Source organism: Amblyomma americanum, chromosome 1 (assembly GCF_052857255.1).
Source record: "Amblyomma americanum isolate KBUSLIRL-KWMA chromosome 1, ASM5285725v1, whole genome shotgun sequence".
Taxonomy (NCBI): Eukaryota; Metazoa; Arthropoda; class Arachnida; order Ixodida; family Ixodidae; genus Amblyomma; species Amblyomma americanum.
Genome location: NC_135497.1, coordinates 522,807,487 through 522,826,342, shown reverse-complemented (window position 1 = coordinate 522,826,342; position 18,856 = coordinate 522,807,487). Strand labels below are relative to the sequence as shown.

Genomic DNA, 18,856 nt, shown 5'->3' with positions numbered 1-18,856 from the left:
CAAACACATGTGAACGCAGAGCCTGTTCCTATTTTTACCACGGGCGAACTTCTCTCAACTCATGCAGACGTTCACATTCCACTCTGCATGCGATACATAGGAAATCGCGCTTTCTGGACATCATTTGTTTTAGCGTAAAATCTGCTAACATCATGTTCACATATGCAACGAGGATGGAGGGCTCCCGACTGATTTCGAGCGCATGGAGTTCTTTAACTTGCACTGACATTGCACAGTACAAAGGAGTCATGCATTGAAAATTCGATTTGGGGTAAAGGAAATGGTGCAGTATTTGTCTCACATATGGCCGACACCTGAACCGCGCCGTAGGGGAAAGGATAAAGGAGAGACTAAGAGAAGAAAGAAAGAGGTACCGTAGTGGAGGGCTCGGAATATTTCGACCACCTGGGGATCTTCAACGTGCACTGACATCGCACACCCCACGGCAGTATTCTGCATTTCGCCTCCATGGAAACGCAGCCGCCGCGGTCGGGTTCGAACTCGGGTACTCCAGATTAGCTGCCGAGAGCCCTACCCACCGAGCCACCGCGACGGGTTCCATGCATTTCACCTCCACTGAAACGCGGCCGGCGCGGCGAGGATGCATGCAAGTTGCTGGTGGCGGGGTTTCTGATGACCAAGCACCACAGGCTACAGAAAATTCGCTTGAAAGCGATTGCTATTCGCACCTTTTTCCTCGGAGGTATGTCCGTCTTGCGGGCGCATTTGCGTGCTTCCTTGCGCTTCCTCCACTGCTCCATTTCTTCTTCCGTTTCTGCGGTTTCCAGTGCACATTATGAATATATGGGCGCTACAAAACAACTCCAGAACCCAGAGAAAAAGAGCACCTACCTGTCATATAGATGATTTTCCCGTCATAGTACCCTCCGCAGGTACTCGAGTCTCCCCCCCCCCAGAAAATATCGTAGACTTTCTTGGGGTCATAGTCTTCAATGTCATGCGGAACAAAATCCCGCACGTCCGCGTGTTGAAGAATATAACTCCTATCTTCTCCAGAGTAGCGCACAAGGACATACATGTTCTATTGCTCGAGCAACAAATCTAGAAACGCTGCATACTGAAGAAGTTGGCGCGGAAAAACGAGGACAAGCGAGACAAACAAAGACGAGCGCTACTCACAACTGAAGGTTTATTCCAGACAATGCTCGAATAAATAGTGAAACCAACAAGAACAAAAACAAACAAACGTCATGAACACCACAAGATACCCCGTGAATTACCCGTATGCATTTCAACCAACTCGCCCAACTTTCTGCTCTCCTAGAAACGCTGGACCAAGCAAGAAGGCAAAAAATGTGCTGACAGAGTCGCCTAGATTACTATTCAGTATTCACTGAAATGAATAGTGCAGCAGGCGCACGTCTCCGCGAAACACCAGCAACAGCGGCGCTGCGAACGCCAACGCTAAACATCGCGCCTCGCAAAGAACAGTTTAGTTTTTACATTTTCCTGTGAGTACGTACGCATTTTCTGGTCCAGATGAACGTCTATTCATTAACTTTCTAACGTAAAACAAATATTTTAATGTTGTTTGACTTTGCTAATGGGTTCAGGAGTGAGCGTTTGTAGCGCCGCCGTTTAGCAAGCGGATTGCTGTTGTAAATGCCTCAGGGGAGGTCTGCCCCCGGGCCACTTCTCTGCTATACCTGTACCATGACCGCGACCAAAGAGGTCACGTTCGCGCCACAGTGAACTAGAATATTCGAATATTCTAGTTCACTGTAGTCACGCGAATGATAATGTATACCTTCTTTTGGAGCAGAAATAACTGGTGTTACATCTTTACTCTTCCACTCTGCTCCGGCATGTAACGATGTAACCACGTTTAAACCATTTGAATTGCAATACAGTTTGGTGCACTGAAAACCTTGCTTTAAAAATTAGTATAATTTATTGAGAACGTTTATAAGGTAGCTTCTAATGCTTTTTTATTTTTTAGTTATAGTCTGAGTACATGTTTGCATGTATTGCGCGCCAGGGCTGTTAGAAAAAATGTAATTTCATGACGATCTGGTCTGCGTTGCATATTTTGTCCGAGTTCGCTTCCAAATGTTCCTTTTGGCTGTTTGCCTATTTTCGGGTAACTGTTTTTCTATTGCCGGCATATAAAAGAAAAATAGAAATAGTGATTTCAATCTGCCCTCTAAAGAATATTTTGTGTGATTTTGTTGCAACCTTTCTCCGCCTTGGGCACAAATGCGGAAGAGCTATTTTCCCAATCGTGTTAGCGGACAGCAAGCGTCAAGTGAAATATCTGTGGGCCCCGACCATATAGTTTCTTATTAATACTTAATAGTAAGAAACACTATGGCCCCGGGAGAGACAGGAGATGCGTCATGTGTTGGCAGCAGAACAGCATTGAGATAAAAATGAACTAAGGCACAGCTAGAATGCACGATCTGTGTCTGTAAAGTGTAATCTCATTCAGTTAGCCTGTAATCGAGGCGTTCGATTTGTTACCCACCCACACTGGCTATTTTGTTCGCGAAAATTGCACTTGGTTCACATATATTCCACAGAAAACGCAGCAAAAGTAGCGGGAAACGTGCGAGACCAAGGCGATGTCCGGCCGAATAAGCTGTGCGACAAGGTGGTTCAGCATTGCGCCATGCCTTGGGATCAATCATAAATCAATGGACGGCGCTCGAACCCACTTTGAAGCAATAAAAAGTAGGGACTGCTGATTCAAGAGTATTAGGCGAAATGTTCATAGCAGCAAAATTTACTTTTTGTCAAATTTCGAAGCCCAGCCTTTGATGAATTCGAGCTTGAACATGCCCTTTCAGTCCGAGCTAGGCCACAACCTTTCAGGCTATAGCCTATATATGAGTTCATTTAATTTGTGGAAACGTATTGCAAGAGTTAACTGGAATGCCTGGCTACGCGGAGCAATATATTGCAACGCAGAATGGGAGCAGAACATGTTACATGTCAGGATATGAGGCATGAGAGTTCTTTCTCTGAGTGCCTCAAGAAGTCTTCCATAAGCAAATCTCTTAAGGTTGTATGTTGGAAAGGAACCGCAAGTTTATTATCGCTAGCGAAAGTGCGCTGAAGTGGCTTAGTTCCTGCATATCTGTAGCATGCATGCTGAGCGACCTGCAGATTCTCCAACCGAAAAACATGAAATCCGTACTTCTTCGATTTCGTGCTTATATATAGCTCATTACAAAGTTACACGCCTTCGGTACATGCTTTTATAGCGACCAAATTAATCAGTTTCTGCTCTAGAATCTGCGTGTCGCCTGCTCCGAACGAAAGCCGACGATCTGGCAAAGGAAACCCGGATCATAAATGAATTCTGGGGAAACGTGAGAACTGAAAAAAAAAATGTTTCCGGTAAGCTGACGTTTCCACCGATGTCAGAACTGGCGCTGTTTATCGCTACCCGTATCAAACGCTACCGTGGAACGAGTGTTCAGCCAGGTCTCTTAACTATATTAAATGACGTGCGAAATAAATTGTCTAATGAGAGAGTGTTATTAGCGTTCCTCCACGTGAAGTTTCGCCTGGCCAGAAATGGAGGCTTATGAAACGGTTTCAACCCGGTTAAGAAAATTGTTGAGCCGGTTAAGCTTCAACGCTTCAACAAGAGTGGAACAATTCCACTGCCAAGTGACCCATAACAATGTACAGTACGACAAACGGTACAGAGAAGAAGATACTCAACACAGAGCACTGAACTAAAACTTTTATTGCCGCCAACCATCTGCCCTGGTGGCCGGAAAGGATGCAATCACGGTTGACTTCCACTTCCAAATCGGCTAAGATCCTTCTATAGCCTTTTTCTTCTATCTACGGAACTATATATACATTTTTCGTGAATTTTAAATTTCAAACAAGCGAAAGACTACAATAATTATTGTAGTTTTTCGCTTGTTTTGCTGCGTCCAGCAAAATTTCTGAATGCATGTGGAGCGAGTTTATTGTTCGGTGCTATTTCTGTTATTCTTTCTCTGGAATTTTTTCGCTTAAAAAAAAGAAAACAGTGCATTTGTGATGAGCCCCGCATTTGCCTTAACGTGATTTTACTTACTTGCCTGCCTTGCTGCCCTCCCACCCGGTGCATGGCTTGAGGCGAAAAACAAACCAAAAAATGCCGCGCCTGGCATCAGTGGTGGCATCTGAAGAGGTCATGACGGCAAAAAAAAGCTAGTATGAAGATATACCCTTCCGAAAATGATTTCATTTGAAACAAATAACTAATTCACAAAAACAAAGCTTCTACATACTTTTTGCTGGTAAAATGTTTTCGGTTTCGGTTTTAGCTACATTTCGGCTACTACCACTGATTTCCACTAGGGGGCTGGATGCCGCATCGGGCGCCCGAAAGCATAGAGTTTCTTACTATTAATAGTAAGAAATTCAATGCCCGAAAGGGAAGCCACCAGAAGTTGTGCGGCATGTCCTGGAAGTCAGCCTTTGGCAGTGCACGAAATCGGACCTCAGCACGGTTTTTGTTTCAGTTCTCGTTTTCCACTTAGCATTTTGTCTTTTCGACATTCTCCTCTTTTTTTAATTTCATGACAATGCCTACCTGTTGCGCCGCCAAATGCATGAGGAGAGCAGCAAAGTCCTCGGGAAATACGTTTCAAAAATAAGGGTCTATTGCATCGCTATGGGACGACACTAGCAGACGACAGAACGTCGCTACACACAGTACGTACGGAACCTCGTCTGCTCAGCTCTGTGTCGTCCCGTTGCGCTAGCGTCGCCAACTCTGCTCTTTGTTGTGATGTATGTTGTCGCGCTCTAAGCCAAAGTTATACCATAAATGAGGGATAAAGTTAAGAAAGAATGGGTGGAAACCTTCATTAAGCAGCTGACTTTGCAGTGCACCATTTTATCGAATTATGTTTAGACCGGACCGGAGCGAAGGCGAGGCCACAATCTGGTGATGTGCCGTCGGTAATCTGCTGGTTCACATTAGCGCGTCCAAGATATATGGTACTGCTTTTTCGACGAAGCTTATCAAGTACTGTTTCGTGCTGTGGCAAATTATGCCTGAATGGGCTGTTATTCGTGCGATGCTTGGCACTGTTCACTTCAAACTGCACTTGTCACATGCGCTGCTGCATTCGTCTTTCTCGTCAGTCGTTTCTCTCGTGCTGTGTAGGTGAAACGTTGCTGTGCTATTGAGTTAGATTAAAAGCACGTCTGGAAGGTAAATGACACACTAAAGCGATAAACATCACCTGCCGTCGATGCAAAGAGGCATCGTCCGCCACCAGCCCGAAACTGAAACAGCTGCAGTTCGAGTTTTATGATTTCCGCACCATTGCCTTTCCTTTGCAACACGAAAATTTGTTTTTAAGATGACCTAGACTCATCGTCATTCCACTACGCCGCCTAATTACGCTCGAAAGAAAAGAACAAGATCAGAAAATAGTGTTTAATGCATGTAACCCTTTGCCGCGACATGGTGAGACCTGCGTGCCTGTTTTCTTCAGTTTCTCTGAAATTAAAGGGTTCCACAAACTATGCACACATGTCTCCCGTTGAGCTTGCTTATTCCTTTGATATTACAGTAGACGTTACACGAGAACAACGCGAAAAACTGAGAATGGAAAGGCGAAATACGCGACTTTCTGCATTGAAATACACAGCAGACACCAAACTTCCGGGACATGCAACCGAACTTGCGGTGGCTTCACTTGCGCCCACTTCGGAAAACGGGAATGCGGCATCCAGCCACCTAGTGGAGATCAGTGGCTACTACGGAAGCCTATTTGGCCAACAGTGGCTGGAGTACGTGATCTATAGTAGGATACAACTTAAAAAAAACAGCAGTTGTTAACACTGGGCCACCGTCCGCGGCGTACTGTATTACTCCGCTAGCCAGTCACAAAAGTGAACGAAATCAGCTTTTTAACATTTGACTTTATTAAACAAGCCAGGTATCAAAATTCTAGAGGTTATAATTTTTTCTCATGGTTGGCTTCTTGTTTAGGTGACAAGAGAAGATTTAACAACGCCCTACATTTTTGTCGTGGAGGAATTCTGTGCGCCGGTCCTGAATGTGGGCGGAGCTTCACTGCAGACTTAAGTTGTATCCGACTATAGTAACAGGCTTGGGCCCTGGGATAGACAGCAGTGAGATTGCCGTCTTTGTCGTGTGTAATGCGTGGTTTTTGCTTCCTTTAACCATTTCTCACAATGAGTTCGCCTCAAACCAAGCGGTACCGTCAGTACTTGGAACCTGGGCGACCGCGTCAAGTACCTAGGCAAACTCAGCGGTACCAAGAGCTGCTCAGGGAATCGCAACAAGCTTCACAGGAGGGCGACTCCGACGACTGCGTGCCGGCAAGCACTGGCTCTGACCATCTCTGCTCGGATGACGAAGCGCGTGATACGCCTGAACGCGAGGACTGTGAAGCTGATGGTCCCGACGCTACTGGTAGCACCTCCTCTTCCGATGTGCACGATGAAGGGGCAGACGATGAGGCTACGAACTGCGATGAATCGGCAACGCAGGACGATGACGTGAAAGAGTATTTCACAAGATATTCGAGAGAGACCCTGCCAAATCAGATTATGAACAAAGGTTAAGCCATTTTACTAATTCTGACTTACGTTGTTTACGCAGGTCTTTCGTGGTCTCAAGTGGAGGGTCTCCTTATGTTGGTTAACACCCTCTGTGGAACTGATGTTGTGCCAGATACCAAGTATCTCTTTCGGAAACTGTGGAAAGGCAAATTAAATTCGCTTCAAGTGCACTATTTATGTGAGACTTCCTATGGATATTTCGGCTGCAAGGATAGGAAGGAAGTGTCACGCACCTTCACGTGCGACACTTGCCAAATTACACCAACCGTGCGGTCTCTAATGGCGAAACGCTGCTTTTTTCTGGTTTTTACCTCAAGAATCAACTGCACAGTGTCACTGCAGGCTACTCGATAGCGTTGTATGCACGGCTGGAAGAAGCCACCGCCGTTGTACATGGCGCTTACGCTGATATTACTGACGGCCGCCTGTACCGAAACATTAGACGTGGAGTGAATGCAAAGTGGTGCGACCTCACTGTCACTCTAAACACCAACGGATCACCTGTCTTCAAATCCAGCAAATCGAGTGTATGGCCTATTCAACTCATTATTAATGAATTGCCCTTTAACGTCCGATTTCAGAATGTGGTCGTCGGAGCTCTATGGTTCGCGAAGAGGCATCCACCACAGCACTTGTTCATGAAGACATTTGTGGAAATCTTCAACAACGTCGGATTGATAGCGTGGAGGCATGCTGGAGAAACAGTGCTGTCTAAGGTGTTTTTGACATGTTGCTCTGTGGACTCCCCAGCAAGAGCTGGATTGCTCAACATGAAACAGTTTAATGGGTACTTTGGTTGCTCCTGGTGCTTCGAGGAAGGAACAGTTGTTGAACGTAAGTGAACTTTAAGTTGCGAAAACAGATTGAGATGATCAGGTTGTGAAAAAAATACTCAGAAAGCCCCATGGCAAGCCAGATTTAGCTCCCAGAAGCTGGGTAAATTTTCAACCGTGGCACAGTGACTACTATCTGGTGAGGCACAGAGCAGGCAGCATATATCGCACCTAAAACAGCAGCGCAGTCTCCACACTTCATCATCATTTCCTGTGAACGCAGCTTTGTGTCGCAGCTACGTGCACCATTTCAAACAAACTTGGAAATTATTCATACTTTCTCGACATTGTTTTAAAAAAGCACAAGCTGCCTCATGCTTTTGTGTTAAATATATGTCTAGATTGAAGCATTAGCCGTTGTTTTTGAAGTGCATTTTGATGCAGTAAGCTTGTCTTGAGTGTTAAGAATAGGGGGCAGCATAGTTAAGCTATTTTGAAGTGCCTTGGATACAGGAAATTTTATTTTAATCAATAACTTTCTTTTACTAACTTCCTTATAACTTTTTTTTTGGAATTGTCCGATCGGACAATTCTGAGCTGCCCCAACAAAGCATATGGCACTGCAGACTGACAGCAACCAAACTGACCATAAATCTCCCCACCCCCTATATCTCTACACCACTGGTTCATTGCCATAGGTGCTCTTTTTGAATAGTTGAGCTATATATGATCTTGTGCAACACAGAACAAGGCTTACGCTAGCTAGCATATGCGGTCCTTGTTAGGAGTGAACTGCAGGTTTTTCTCATATATTATTTTTTCCATCTACTGTGTTTTCAAAGTGCTGAATGATGGTATTTTTTCATTTTTGTCCCAGGTACCCTGCGGTACATTCCTGAAGAAATGCCAGCAGCTCCACGCACACACAGCAGTCTGTTACAAGATATGCGGGATGCCAACGAGCAAGGCCGGCCAGTTCATGGAGTAAAAGGGCCTTCTTCACTAAATCAGCTCCAAGGATTCAACCTTGTGTGGTGCTTGCCATCAGACTTCATGCACTGCGTACTGGAAGGTGTTACACAGCAGATAACTGAGATGTGGCTAGGTGCTACTGGGAAGGCTTTCCACATTGGCCGGAATTTCCACGAGCTGGAAAGGCGCATTAAGGTATTGAGGCCACCGATATCATTTTGTCGCCTGCCACGGCCAATCTCAGAACGGAAGAACTGGAAAGCCACAGAATGGCAATTCTGGCTTTTGTACTACTCTCTACCATGTGTATCTGGTTTGATCCCTTCAAGATATGTCAGCCATTTTTCTCCACTCTGTCAAGGCGTGTTTCTTCTTCTTCAGACTTCTGTAAGCGATGCTGACCTTCAGGAAGCAGACCAGCTTCTGTCTTGCTTTGTAAACAGAATTTGTTCACTGTATGGAGAGGGCAGTGCCACATTTAATGTGCACCAGCTTTTACATCTCGCAAAAAGTGTGGAAATGTTGGCCCCTTTGTGGGGTACATCCACATTCCCATTTGAAAATGTAAATGGACAGCTTCTGAAACTTGTGACAGCTGCACAGGGTGTGCCACTACAAATTGCAGAACGTTTCATAATGAACTCATGGCTCAAAACTTCCAGTAGGTTTGTTGAGCTCTCGTCGTCTTTGGCTCAAAGACGGAACCAAATCATCAACATGCATGACAGGCAAAGAACTACTGCACAGGTATTAGGAGCCCCTCTGAGACCCGTTCATGTAGAATTAGTTGTTGCAGAAATGTTTTTCAGACAGTATGGAGTGGTGCCAAGCATTACGCACTATGCCCGTGCCGAAACCAATGGTTTTCATATATACAGCACTCAGTATAGTAGGGCATTAAAAACTTATTCATACTGTGTGAAAATGATTGATGGAGCCTACTGCGTAATAACTGACATCTGTGCATTCATTGTGAATGTATAAAAGGTTGCTCTGGTGGGCCAGAAATTGGTAATTTCTGAGCCTGCATTCAGGAACGTCACTTATATACATAACAGCAAGCTGCCACCTCCAGGCCGTAACATGTTCCTTTACTCTCTTGAAGATGTTGCTTCGCAGTGCATTTTGCTTAACCTGGGAGGAGCATAACATGTCTGTGACGTACCAAATAATTATAAAATGGATTGAAGGTTTGCAGAAGCCTATTGAGATCTGATTGCCTTCTGCAAATAATTTGTTTATGGGGTTTCACTTCACAAAGTGACTCAGACTATGAGGGACGTCGTATTGAAGGGCTCCGGATAATTTCAACCTCGGTTTTTTTAACGTTCACTGACATCGCACAGTCTGTACATGGGCCTCTGGTATATCGCCTCCATCAAATATGACCTCTGCTACCGGGATCGAACCTGTGACTTTAGGGTCAGCAGCCTAGCCCCTTAACCACTGAGCCACTTTGGCCATCACTGTAAATATATAGGTTTCTGTGTCAAATATTTTGAGACAGGGGCTTCAAAACAAAACAAATGAAAAATTCTGTTTACATAGCAAAACAGAAGTCAGTCCGCTTTGTGAAGGTGAGCATATCTAGTTGAATGTCTGAAGGAGAAAAACGCTTTCACAGAGTTGAGTAAAATGGGTGATATATATATATATATATATATATATATATATATATATATATATATATATATATATATATATATATATATATCTTGAAAAAATCAAAGCAGCTGCTTTTCTTCCAGTACCAGTGTTCTTTCCGGATAGCATTGAATGTGAAGCTCTTGTATGCATTGATCAGAAATATTACCCATATAGTTTGTTTGCTTTTAAATATAGTAATGTCACCACAGTTGAGGCCTGTCATGGGCAAAACGTGAATTGCTGGCAATTTTTTTTGTGGTCAACCACATTTTTCAATTTGTTATTGCCTACTTAATATGGAAACACGCTGTCCAGATAGTGGACAGGAAGCAATTAATGCACGACACGTACCGTTGGAGCCCATGTATTTTTGTCACTAATATATGGACAGCGAAAAGAACTGCCTTGAGTTTTCTACCCAAATAATTCCTTTCTTGTATTAAGCAAATGCAGCTGGATGCCTGAGTGATGGACTTTTTTATGTAGTGCATGCTTCAAACTGCAAAAGTTGAAGGCGGGGGTCGGCAGCTGTTTGCTCACTAAACACATACGTGTGAGTGGTTATAGGTATGTGAACACTTGTAGGAGATAAGCTGTCATGCCATGAGACACCATCGCATGCCTCATAGATCAATAGGCGCGTCAGACATACTGCATCATTATTTAGGGACAATGGTGGTCATAATACATCAGGAATTCCCAAGATTTTTTCTAATTTTCACTTCACTGCTCACTACTATGCCCAGAAGCAGATGTTTATGGCTGTGTTTATTGAAGTATATTTTCTTTGTTTTCATCACGATTTGTTTTCATGGACTGCAGCTCACTTCATTGGCTTTTGCTTGAGAACTTGTGCCCATAGTTACGAGGCATGACTGTATTGCTTGTGCTATGTGATATTGAAACTGATTCTCTTACAGAGGACTGCAAATGTTGATATTTTAATATTTTTGTTTGTGCGTCATTATGAATATGCCTGCACAGTATCTCTGTGCTATACAGCAGCATATGAGACATCTATTTGAGGGAAGCTGCACTCCCTTATTGTGATAAAATTGGTTGGAGCTCTTCTGCAGAGGATCGATCAGCTCTGAATGTACCAGGGAGTGCAAGACCTCTCTATGCGAGCAGCTTTTCTAGGTTTTAGTGAAGCTTGCAGTACATAGCTTGTATTGTCTGATACATCTTTTACTATGCCATCTAGATTATGTTGATTGCTCATTGTTTTGTGAATTAAATTACGGCAAATGTATACATACATATGTGCATATATGTGCCTATTATTTTGGTAAAAAATGGCTTCAAAGTTTTTGGCAGCTCACCTCGCATATGTTCGTGCTAATTGTGATTCTATATGTATTTCATACAATAGAACTTGAAAATTTTTATATGCATTAATAAAGTGCCCTATTTCTTGTGATGACCATTTATTGTGGAAACATTTTACTGAGCAATATAAGCTTCAACCTCTAGTAAAAAGTTGCACGAGCACAGCGTGGAATTGCAACCCGTTGTTTGACTGCTGGAGTGCTTTCAACATCAGCCTATTTTAGTTTTGTCATGCAGTGGTATACAAGCTCATTCTCGAAATGAATAATAACTTGCAGACACGAAGTAGTTTGCTTGCATCATGCTGCCTTTATAATTGCATTTCATTTGTCCCCAGAGGTATTCTGTACGACCAAACTGTTACATATGTGCATATATGTGCACGTGTATACCTCTAAATCAAATTTGCAGATAGTTCACACTAAATAATTGCCGAATACATCACCTACAGAGCATTGCAGAGCTAGGAGGAGTTTAAATTTAAACTCCTGAAGGGGCCTGATGACCAAATAAGTGAACAAAAAGTATGAAAAATAGTCTAGGAAATGCCAAGGAGATGGAGCTCATGCTGCAAATTCATTACCGCGAGGATTTGTTTCATGATGTGACAGACACTTCTGTCGCGCGAAAACGAATGTGTAGCTACATGCAGTGTCTGTCACGACGACAATTAAATTCCATACAACATGAATACAGGCATCAGTACAGTCTGTCACGCCACAGAAAGCTGGAACCCACGACAGGTGCTTTCTTCGCGCGGCAGAAGGTGTGCAAGGAGTCTGTCGCAAGAAAGAAGTCACGACAGACAGCTTTGTCGCGCGGTAATAGCCACGACAGGTACTTCTGTCACGTGGCAGAAGGCACGACCGATACCTCTGTCGTGCGAAAGAGCCCACAATAGGTAACGATCGCGCGACAGAACCCACGACAGGCGCCTCTGTCGCGACAGAACCCACGACAGATGCCTCTGTCGTGAGACAAAACCCACGACAGGTGCCTCTGCCGCGAGACAGAACCCACGACAGATACCTCTCTCGTGCGACAGAGCCCACGATAGCTACCTGTCGCGCGACAGAACCCACGACAGGCGCCTCTGTCGCGAGACAGAACGCACGACAGATGCCTCTGTCGTGAGACAAAACCCACGACAGGCGCCTCTGTCTTGCGACAGTTCTACGATACAAGTCACTGTCGTGCGACAGACTACACGACAGGTCTCTTTGTCGCACGACAGAAATTTCTGTCGTGTTTTTCGATCGGGTTAGTTCCGATGTTACACAGGTGTAATTAATATAGTGCGCTGGGCCCTCCCTATAGCACAAGTGGCTACTTCACCTCACTTATGCTTCACAGCGTAATTTTTTTAATATACGTGACTTTTGTCAAGGGGATATAACATTTCTCGTAGGCCCTTGTGTATCTTTTGTGGCTGTACTGGCACCAATGTTGATTCTCTAAATTGAGCTCGAAATTTTCTCCTTTCTCAAAGAATCATGAGAGACGAGTGAGCCTGCGAACGGATGCTTGCTGCATGTCGAGGCGTAGGTAGATATGAGTAACCTTGCTTACGGAAGCAATAATTGCCAGCACTATCGTCTATGGGTATATGGTATATGGTATATGGTATATTTGGTATATGGTCCAGGCGTCCACATATGCAAAGTTGGGCTTTCTTGTTGACAATACCCACCACCACATTTGGCCTTGGTGCCAACCTAATAGCAGTTCACAGGTTGATCCGGATATGCAACACCTGCCACGCCAGTATTATAAACAGAAAAAAAAACATTTGGCTGCCAAAAGTGCAAATTTTTGTGCGCTGTAGGCGACCACAGATTTTCAAAACATGTTGGCTCTAATCTGTTATATTTGCTGGTCATAGTGGCTACAGTACTGTCCTTAAACTTCAGCAATATCACGTAACCTATGCAATTGAAACAAGAGACAATTTTTTCCCGCAGTTTCTAGTTCCTTTCTTTGGTTCGAGTGGGCACTTCCAAAGCCAGTTTTTGAAGCCAGAAGCCTGAACTCCCTTCCAGCGGTGCGTTAGAATGTCTTGACTAGCAAAAAAATTTCCCAAAAAGATGAAACGGTCACTAACAGTTGAAATCACTTTAGTCAACGATAAGAGAACACACCTTCAATGGCTTTGATACTGGCCTCGAGGTCTTTCAAGTATTTGTCAAATGCATAACAGTAACCGTTTGCACTGCCCCACAACCAACTCTTATAATCAAAACTTTATTACAACTGGTTAAAACCAGGAGAACGTCATAATCAGATAGCGACAAGTAAAACAAGCTCTAAGCGTTAGCTGGGCAGCAAAAAATGGTTTCTTTCAAAAATTATTCGAAGGAGTCATAAGATCTACGACATGGAATATATAGGCGCCATTGGGCATACAGGAAGACCCAGGGTACTATAAAAAGTACCGCAGCATATACTTCATCATACAGCAAAAGAAGCGAAAGATGGGGGAAATTCAAATCATCCACTATTTCCTGTTGTCTTAAGGTTCAGTTCGGTTTATTAACTTAATGTTCCCCGTATGGGTCATTAAATAAGGGGCGAGTTTTCATATAAAGAAAAGCATCTAGTGAGAAGCAAATATTTAACAAAGTGGTCATTTAAAACCTGTAAAAAGTAAATGGGCACGTGGTAGCAGCTATTTCTAGGGGAAAGACAGTCTGTGGCGGTTCCATAGAGAAAGGAAGCAAGGAATGTAGTGGTTCGAGCTTGCGGGCGCAAAACATGAAACTGATGACTGGTGCGGTGGGATATGCGGGACGCTGCTGTGATGTATGGTGCTTGATTAAGGGAAGAAAAGAAGAACTTGTGATACAAAGACAGGTCATGCCGCTATATACTATGTACATAAACATGGCCACAAGTAAAGTATAAGCAAACGACTACCGCTGCGGTTTGGCTCGAAACAAGTGTATTGAACATGCTCCTCCGAGAGATGACATACTGAGGCCAGGAACAACGCGCCTTCATAGTTATGAGGCGTCGGCCTACCTCCTGGTGACAAAATCATGACCCAATTGAAAGCAGCATTCAATCTTTGGTTTTGAAATCTTTCAAGATTTAACTGTACTTTTAGAAGTACGATAGTTCATAATGCGTTAAGGAAAATAAATGACGACTGTCGCATATTGCGTCATTTCCTTTCCCCAAGAAACCAATTTCTTTTTCAATTTGGCTTTCTGAAATTACCTGCCGGTTTTGAGCGTCGTTTGCAACCGGATTAGCGTTCATATCTTCCCATACAACGAGCAATAATACAGTTGTAATTATCACCGAAGCTATAGTAAATATATACTGCCTTGTGTGAGCGCCCTTAATGTCGTTTTGCAGGAAGAGAAGTTTAAGCAATTAAAAAATGCCTCCTATTCCGTATGTATCAATATGGCTATCTATGCAAACCACCAGTCGCTCGACCACAAACGTAGCCAGGGAGATGGAGCTTTTCTCTTTCGACCGACCAGGTTAACCAGAGCCAAACCACCAGCAATTTTTATGATTAGTGCCTGTTTCTTAAAGGCTTAACAGTGAAAGCAAAAATTAGCTGCGGTTTAACTACTGCTGAACCTTGTTAGAGAGCGAAAGCTGTTATGTATAGGGAGAGTAGACACCGCATGGAATCTGCAACGTTGGATGCGTTCCATACACTGGATAGGCAGGGCGCCACCCTCCCAGGTGGCAGTTAAATTAATGGCTGATCGCGAGAGGTTGGTCATCCAATGAACGCTGCGGCCTATACATTCCCCCAGACTGAGATCAGGATGGCAGTTTCGATCGCGTGGCATCACGCGATTGTTACGTGACTGTTTTACCGCCCTCTACCTGCGAATAGAAAGTTAAAAGGTAAATTGGTGCTACACCACTGTGGGCCACGTATGGTAATGCCTATAGCCACACTTGACCTCTGGCTCACTTGAAGGCCAACCTGCAACGCACGACGAAATCAGCTTTACCTAGTGTTGTGAAGTAAAAAATGTTGTTAGCCGCGGCACCATCCATCGAAACCTGAAGCACTTAGAGGGAGTAAAAGGACATGGAGAAGACAGTAAAGGGGAAAGAAAGAGGAGAGCGATTCCAAGAAAGAAAAGGAGTAGGACGGCAAACTAAAGGGACGCGGTTCGATTCTCGGTCGCGGCGGCCACATTTCGATGGAGGCGAAAGGCAACAGACGCTCCCGCGTGCTCTACGATGCACGTCAAAGGAACTCAAGCAGGAGATGGAACTTTATCCAGATTGATTAGTTATAAGGAAGAAAAGGCGCGTTAACTGTCTCACTTTTCGGTGGACACATAAACCACGCCATGAGGGAAGGGAAGATGGTGAGAGTGAAAAGAAGGTAGATGCCGTAGTGGAGGGCTCCAGGATAATTTCGACCACCTGGTGATCTTAAACGTGCACTGACAACGCACAGCACACAGGCGCTTTTTGCGTTTTTTTTTGCATCGAAATATGGCCACCGCGGTCTATTTCGAACCCTGAAATGCGGCTAAAAAGACGAACGCGGCCCAAACTACTAAGCCACCGCAGCAGGCAAATTTTTCTGGAACTCTCCACTACGACGTTGACGCATCTCTCTCACCCTGGTTCATTGCGTTTCGATGAAGGCAGGGACGCAAAATGTGACCGCGCGCTGTGAGATGTCAGTCTACGTTCAAGATCCCCTCATGGTCGATATTATTCCGGAGCCCTCCATTACGGCACATCTTTCTCTTTCACTCCCTCCGTCTGCGCATCATTCACAATGGGGTACCCGCCACGGCGACCCATGGGTTAGAACGCTCGGCTATTGAGCCGGAGTACTCGGGTTCGAGCCCGCCCTCGGAGGCAGCGTCTCGATGAAGTCGAGACGGAACGGCGCCCTTGCGCGGCGCGATGTCACTGCAAGATAAAGATCCGCAGGTGGTTGAACTCATTCCGGAGCTCTACAGACTCTCTTCGTTTTTTTAACCCCACAATTTATTTCATCCATCCCTTCATCCTTTCCTTCACGCCGGTGCCACACCGAAAATGCAGGTTTCTTTCCTTTGCTCAAAAACATTTCCATTTTCACCTCGCGACCTCGCGCTAAAAAATTCAAGCTGGGTAGGACCCTATCTGCCGCACGAGAACGTGCAACCCATGTTCCCTTCAGAACAACCAAAAAACTTGGTTTTGAGAAAAGGAGACGCGCTGCAGCTGTCTCAATTCTTGGTGGACACCGCAACCAGGCCGTAGGTGAAGGATTGGAGTGGGCATCAGATGAAAGATGGAGGAAAGATCCCCTTTAATTGAACGTTACATCGAGGCACCCTATAGTTAATGGCTACTGATCAAAATCGACCTCCTTAGTTTCTTGAATTAGTTTCGTTTATGGGGCTTAATGTCCCAATGCGACTCAGGCTATGAGATATGCCGTACTGAAGGGCTCAGGAAATTTTGAACACCTGGGGTTCTTTAACGTGCACTGGCATCGCACAGTACACGGGCCTCTAGAATTTCGCCTGCATCGAAATTCGACCGCCGCGGTCGGGATCGAACCCGCGTCTTCTTTAATGTGCTAGTTTATTGTGCGCTCACATCGCATAGCTGACGGGCTTCTTTTATGTTAGAGCTTCATCGAAACACGGCCGTCGAGGTGTCAGTAACCGAGAATGCCGAAATAAATGCCTCAGGAGAATAAACAAAACAAAAAAATCCCAGGCTTCGAGTTGTGCCGCGAAGCCAAGGAGCGATAGCGGCTATTGCATTGTACTACCCACGACAGCATCAATTCCCAATCCCACTTCGACTGAATGAAAAGAGCTGGCGCACACTCAGACCCAAGCTAATAATTAGCTGGGCCACGTGGTTTAAAATTCTCGTTAAAAGGCAGACGAAATAAGCAACAGCTTGTAAGGAAAAGCGCAAAACCTCATACGATGGAAAGGAGTGAAGCAAGCAAAATAGAGAGGCGTCGTAGTTGACTCCGGAGTAATTACAGCCATCCGGGGTTCTTAACGTGCACTGAGATTGGACAGCATTTCGCCTCCATTGAAACGCGGCCGCTGCTACCGAGGTTCTATTCTGCATCCTGGCGTTCAGCACACCAACGCCGCGACCGGGTATTCAGTCATGAAATATAGTGATGCCGACGGCGAAATCGATGCCTTTTAGGAGACCGCTACCGAATGTATAGCTTTGAGAAAGTCAAAGGCAAATACAAGAAATAACCAACGGTTGCTCTTAAGTAGCCTAGGCCAGGCATGAAGCCAGCATTTTTTTTTTGCGGGAGGGGTTCAAGGAATTTGTTACAGAGAACTGCCAGCACAACTGAAGGGAGGGGGATGCTTGACATTTAGGAGCTTCTAGGGCTCCCTAAGCCCCATTTGGATATGTGCCGGGCATAGGCCTCTTTTGGTACCCCAGCCACCGTCGGCCGATTAGATGCGATGGCGTGCAGTCGCGAGAGGAAAGGCTTCCTGCACAGTACTGAACTCGGCAGCAAAAAACTAATACCGCGTCGAGAGAGACTACAGCTTTTGAGGAACAGATCTGACATGGCAGCAGAATGTTTCGACCAGACGCCGCAGCTCGTGGATCTCGGGCACTCTTATCAAGGACGCCTTTCAACAACGGAGCGGAGGCCATGCAATCCCACGCGGCACCTTGTTGCAAAGACACTCCGGCTATGAGACCGCAATCATCGGTTCGACACTCGGTTCGGCACCACATTCTCATTGAGGCGAACAGCTGAAACGAACGCTCATCCAAAAGACACGTCCTTCTACGGCACAATCAACTATGCCATCAGCACGCAAGAAGAGCCCACAGAAGATCAAGGCTCAAGGCAATGCGAAACATGCTGCCGATTCCGCATCATACGGTGATATCGACGCCATAAGACGCGGTCTAGATCGAGCGTCTTCGACGAAGCCTGCTGCCAGGTCGCGGTGCACCTCCGCGGACACGTACGCGTTCGAGACCGGAAGGAGGGCAGGTTGTGTGTGCGAGCAGCGCAATGGGCAAGACGGCCATGGCTCACCGCTGACGGCCAGCGTGGCGGCGATGTCTATCCAGGCGGCCTCGCGGTTGCCGGCCTCCTTGTGCACCTTGCAGCGCTGGTCCCAGAGCTGCTCGTGCTTCTTCACCTCCTGGACAAGTTTCTCGCTGAAGGACGCCATTGCGTGGACCCGGTCAAATGGCAGCGCGAAGAACTGACCGTGGTCGTTGTGCTCGGGCTCTGGAGTAGGTTGCCGACGTCTTCCTCGTCACCGAGACAACGCTGCCGAGCACAGCGCCACCATGACCTCGCGCGGGCTCCGAACGTGCACATGCACCGCCGGCATGAACGTGCACCCAGCACCGCCATGCTGACTTCGTTCGGAGTTCGTTGCAGCGGGTCGTGGGGAAAGTCAAATCAGCGCCTTCGGGTGTGGTACTCGCCGCTGTGGCTGAGTGGTTAAGGAGCTCGGCTACTACTACTAATAATAATAATATTAATAATAATAACATTATTTGCATCAAACGCACATGATGCCGGAGGCCTACAGAAAAATCTGACATTAAGGCATATTGACAAGGCCACA

General features: G+C 45.5%; 1 protein-coding gene across 1 annotated transcript in view; it reads right to left on the bottom strand.

Annotated features, from left to right (window-relative positions):
- The window catches only part of LOC144107251 (uncharacterized), a 36,887-nt gene extending 18,342 nt beyond the window's left edge, over positions 1-18,545 (bottom strand). The window contains exon 1 of the mRNA XM_077640251.1: positions 18,313-18,545. Within this exon, the coding sequence (XP_077496377.1) occupies positions 18,313-18,451 (139 nt within the window). The 5' untranslated portion in view covers positions 18,452-18,545. The remainder of the gene's footprint in view (positions 1-18,312) is intronic.
- Positions 18,546-18,856: the final 311 nt, after the last annotated feature.